The sequence below is a fragment of the Pteropus medius genome, unplaced genomic scaffold (assembly GCF_902729225.1).
Source record: "Pteropus medius unplaced genomic scaffold, Ma_sr-lr_union100, whole genome shotgun sequence".
Lineage (NCBI taxonomy): Eukaryota > Metazoa > Chordata > Mammalia > Chiroptera > Pteropodidae > Pteropus > Pteropus medius.
The window spans coordinates 2,708,964-2,712,091 of record NW_024344378.1 but is presented as its reverse complement, the minus strand read 5'-3'; the positions used below and the strand labels follow the sequence as shown (position 1 = coordinate 2,712,091).

The window sequence follows — 3,128 nt, the reverse complement described above, 5'->3', positions numbered from 1 at the left end:
AAAAAAAAAAAAAGAGCCCAACGCTTTTTTCAAAAGAAAGTACCAAAATATATTACACACCCACAACTATTAAAACAGTGTGGTCAAAGAAGAGTTCAGAAACCCCAAAAATAAACGAGCAAAGTATATGACCTGGCCAAAAATGTTTAACTTTCTTATTACCCATGGAAGATAAAAATTAAAATGCTATTTTCAATTATTAGAAAATTAGTAAGATACTAAAAGAAATATTACCATCCAGTGCTGGCTAGGAAGGAGACAAAAACACACCTTTTGAAAGAGTGACTATAAAAGGGTACAATCACTCCAGAGCAATTTAACAGCCTTTTTATATCCAGCATTCTCATAGGGAATCAATTCTACAGAAACACTATCATGAGCGCATAAAAGCATTGCTTTTAACAGTGAAAATGATAACCACTGGATCTTAGCCAAAAGGCGAGAAGCGATGTAGCATCCTTAGTTACTACACTTGATCTTAGCCAAAAGGTGAGAAGCGATGTAGCATCCTTAGCTATAGGGGAAACTTAAAAATATCTTAAACATCCATTGATGGAGAGATAAAAGATTCATTTGATAAACAGATGCCATATCTCTATTTAATTACACTCAATAGATACCATTCTGCATTTATTTAATAAAACGACTACGTCTGAGGCAAGTTTTTAGGCACTGCGGATTTTAATTCATTTACGCAAACTATGTTTGGATTACAGGAGAATATGACGATACAGCTTTTAAAGCAAACTGGTAACATTGGGGCAAATGTCCAGAGAACTCAAAATTTCAAACACTGTCTTCCTTAAAATAATTGTGTACAAACACTTTGTCACTCTTTATTTTTCCCTAGTCTGAGTTAGTTATTTACTGATGTACTGAACACACTGGATAATGCTGTTTGGTTCTGGAAGGCAGTTTTTCAACAGAAGAGCACTCTTACACTATTAAGGAACATGTTTTGTTATAGACTTCTCGAGTCGGTTTACTACCAATCTTAAGTCCTATAATATCAAATATCATACACACATTCCTTTCCCTTCTAATGTTTTTCAGGGGAACACTGTGGACCCTCAGATCACTTGTACCCCACTTAAGTTAGAACGTATTATCATAAGCCTTATTATTCTAATCTTACCTGACAGGAAGAATAAAGGTTAAATTTGGGGATTTCACATAGACAAATGGTGAGTAGATGAATCTCGAGAATTTTCCAAGTATCTTCCTCAAATTTTGAGGTTAACCTGCCACGTTCCCTCACGAAATGAGGCTTGGTGCCACCCTCAGGCAAACTACTAGGTTGCCGTGGACCAACCTTTTACGACATTCCTTATGTGTCACTTCAGTGTTTTCTCTGCATAACCCTTACTGTGGACGCCCCGCTTCCTTTTACACCCACTTTTAAAAAGGGGCGCGCACTGCCGTGAAGTCTACGGAAAACAGCCGGAGGTGCGGGGTTCACGAAGAACCACCGAGAACATCATTTAACGGCCAGTCCACTCCAAAGGGACAAAGCTTCACCCGAGTCTTTATCATAACGTCCGAAAGGACGAAGCTGTCCTCTGACAAGCAACTCCAAGGAAATGCGTGACGCGCTCTAGGCTTTCCGCCTCAAAACGGGGAAGGAGGGAGTTTGCGAAGCCCTACGCCAACTTGCAAAACGCCGGGTTTCTAGAAACGGATTTAAGAGCGACAGTGAGAATGGCCACAGGTGGTGACGGCGGAGTGATTCAAAATCAGCAGAGCCAAAAACGATTCTGGAAACCACCCCAGAGCGGGGCAAACAGGGAAGAACACGTTAGTCATTCGCGGGCTAGAACAGCCTGCAAAGCCCATTCTCATTTGAGAGAAAACAAAGTTAAATCACAACAGCGAAGCGACCACGGACGCCATGCACTTGGCCCTGGAGCACTAACTGGGTGTCCGCCTCCCTTGCTGGGGTCCGCAGGGCGAGGCGCCCACGCCGACCAGGCTTTACCTGTCCTTCGTGCGGCCGCCGCCCCCGGGAGTCTGGGGTTACGCTCCGAGGTCCTCCCCATGCTCTCCACGCGCTGTCCGCTCCGCCTCGGCCGGTCCCCGGCGGCCAGAAACCCGAATTTCCGACGGGCGCGCTCGGCCGCCGGCTCGCACGGGCTCGTCAGCGGCGCGCAGGACCCTCCACGTCGCGGCCCGTCCTTCCTCCCCGCCCTTGTGCCGGGAGCGTGAGGAGCGCGGCTCGGGCCTGGCGGGGCGGCCCGGAGGCGCAGGCGGGAGGGACGCGAGCCCGGCGTTCAGGCCCGGAGCCCGCAGGCCCCGCGGCGCTCGTCAGCCCAGCGTCGTCCCTCCCCCAGGGAATCATGGAAGGGAACCCACCCCGAGACGCCCAGCGGCCTGAGGGAACATGTCGACTTTCCCAGCGACGGTGCGAGCAACCGGAAGTAAAACCCCACGGCCTCAGGAAGGGGGGGCGAAGAGAAAGTGAAAACGGAACCGTGGCGTTCCCCCCGCCCGCCCCCCAGGCAGAAGCCAATCACTGAGGCGAAGCCGACACGCAGGCGCGAGCCGCGGCCGGCGTCCACGCGGCGCTCGCGTCTCCCCTCTGCGCAGGCGCGAGGCCGCAGCGCGCCACGGGATTGGACGACGGGGTCTGGCGCGCGCAGCGTCCCGGCGGGGCGGAGCCGGGCCTGTCGCGCGGCCCGCGCCTTGTCGGAGTTCGAAGACGCGCGCGGAAAGGCGCGGAGGCGCCACGGACACGCCACGGAGACGGGCCCGCGCGTGCTTTGGGGGCTCCCTTGCTCTACGGCCGGCAGTCTTTGCGTCTCCCGCCCAAGCTGCCGCGATGACGCTTCTTTTGCCTTGCCCAAAAGGGACATTTACGAAATCTCGTTCTCGTTGTATTTTATTAAAAGTCAAATCCGTGTAACATTTGTTTACGTGCTAGTTCCTTAGGAAAAAAAAACACCGCTTGAAGTTTATAATCTATGCAGAAACAGGGACCACAATAGTATTAATTCTACCAATGAGAAATGTCAAGTAAAATGAGCCAGCTACTGTGCCACATGATGGGAATAGGAAGATTTATGTTCATTCAATATCACCTTTTACTGTGGCCAGATGCTGAGTTAGGCACTAGGATTACAGCCGTGATCAAG

The 3,128-nt window shown here is 50.1% G+C and overlaps 1 protein-coding gene across 13 annotated transcripts in view; it reads right to left on the bottom strand.

Annotated features, from left to right (window-relative positions):
• TASOR2 (transcription activation suppressor family member 2) overlaps window positions 1-2,456 on the bottom strand; it is a 66,329-nt gene extending 63,873 nt beyond the window's left edge. For 6 of the 13 annotated variants that reach the window (XR_005654596.1, XR_005654591.1, XR_005654590.1 and 3 more), the window contains exon 1: window positions 1,976-2,421. Coding sequence is in view for 2 of the 13 variants with exons in the window: in XM_039870998.1 (XP_039726932.1) it covers window positions 1,976-2,036 (61 nt within the window). In the remaining 11 variants the exon portion in view is untranslated. Of the gene's footprint in view, window positions 1-1,975 lie in introns of all 13 variants that reach the window. The other 7 variants (XR_005654592.1, XR_005654593.1, XM_039870999.1 and 4 more) reach the window with 5 other exon arrangements.
• Window positions 2,457-3,128: the final 672 nt, after the last annotated feature.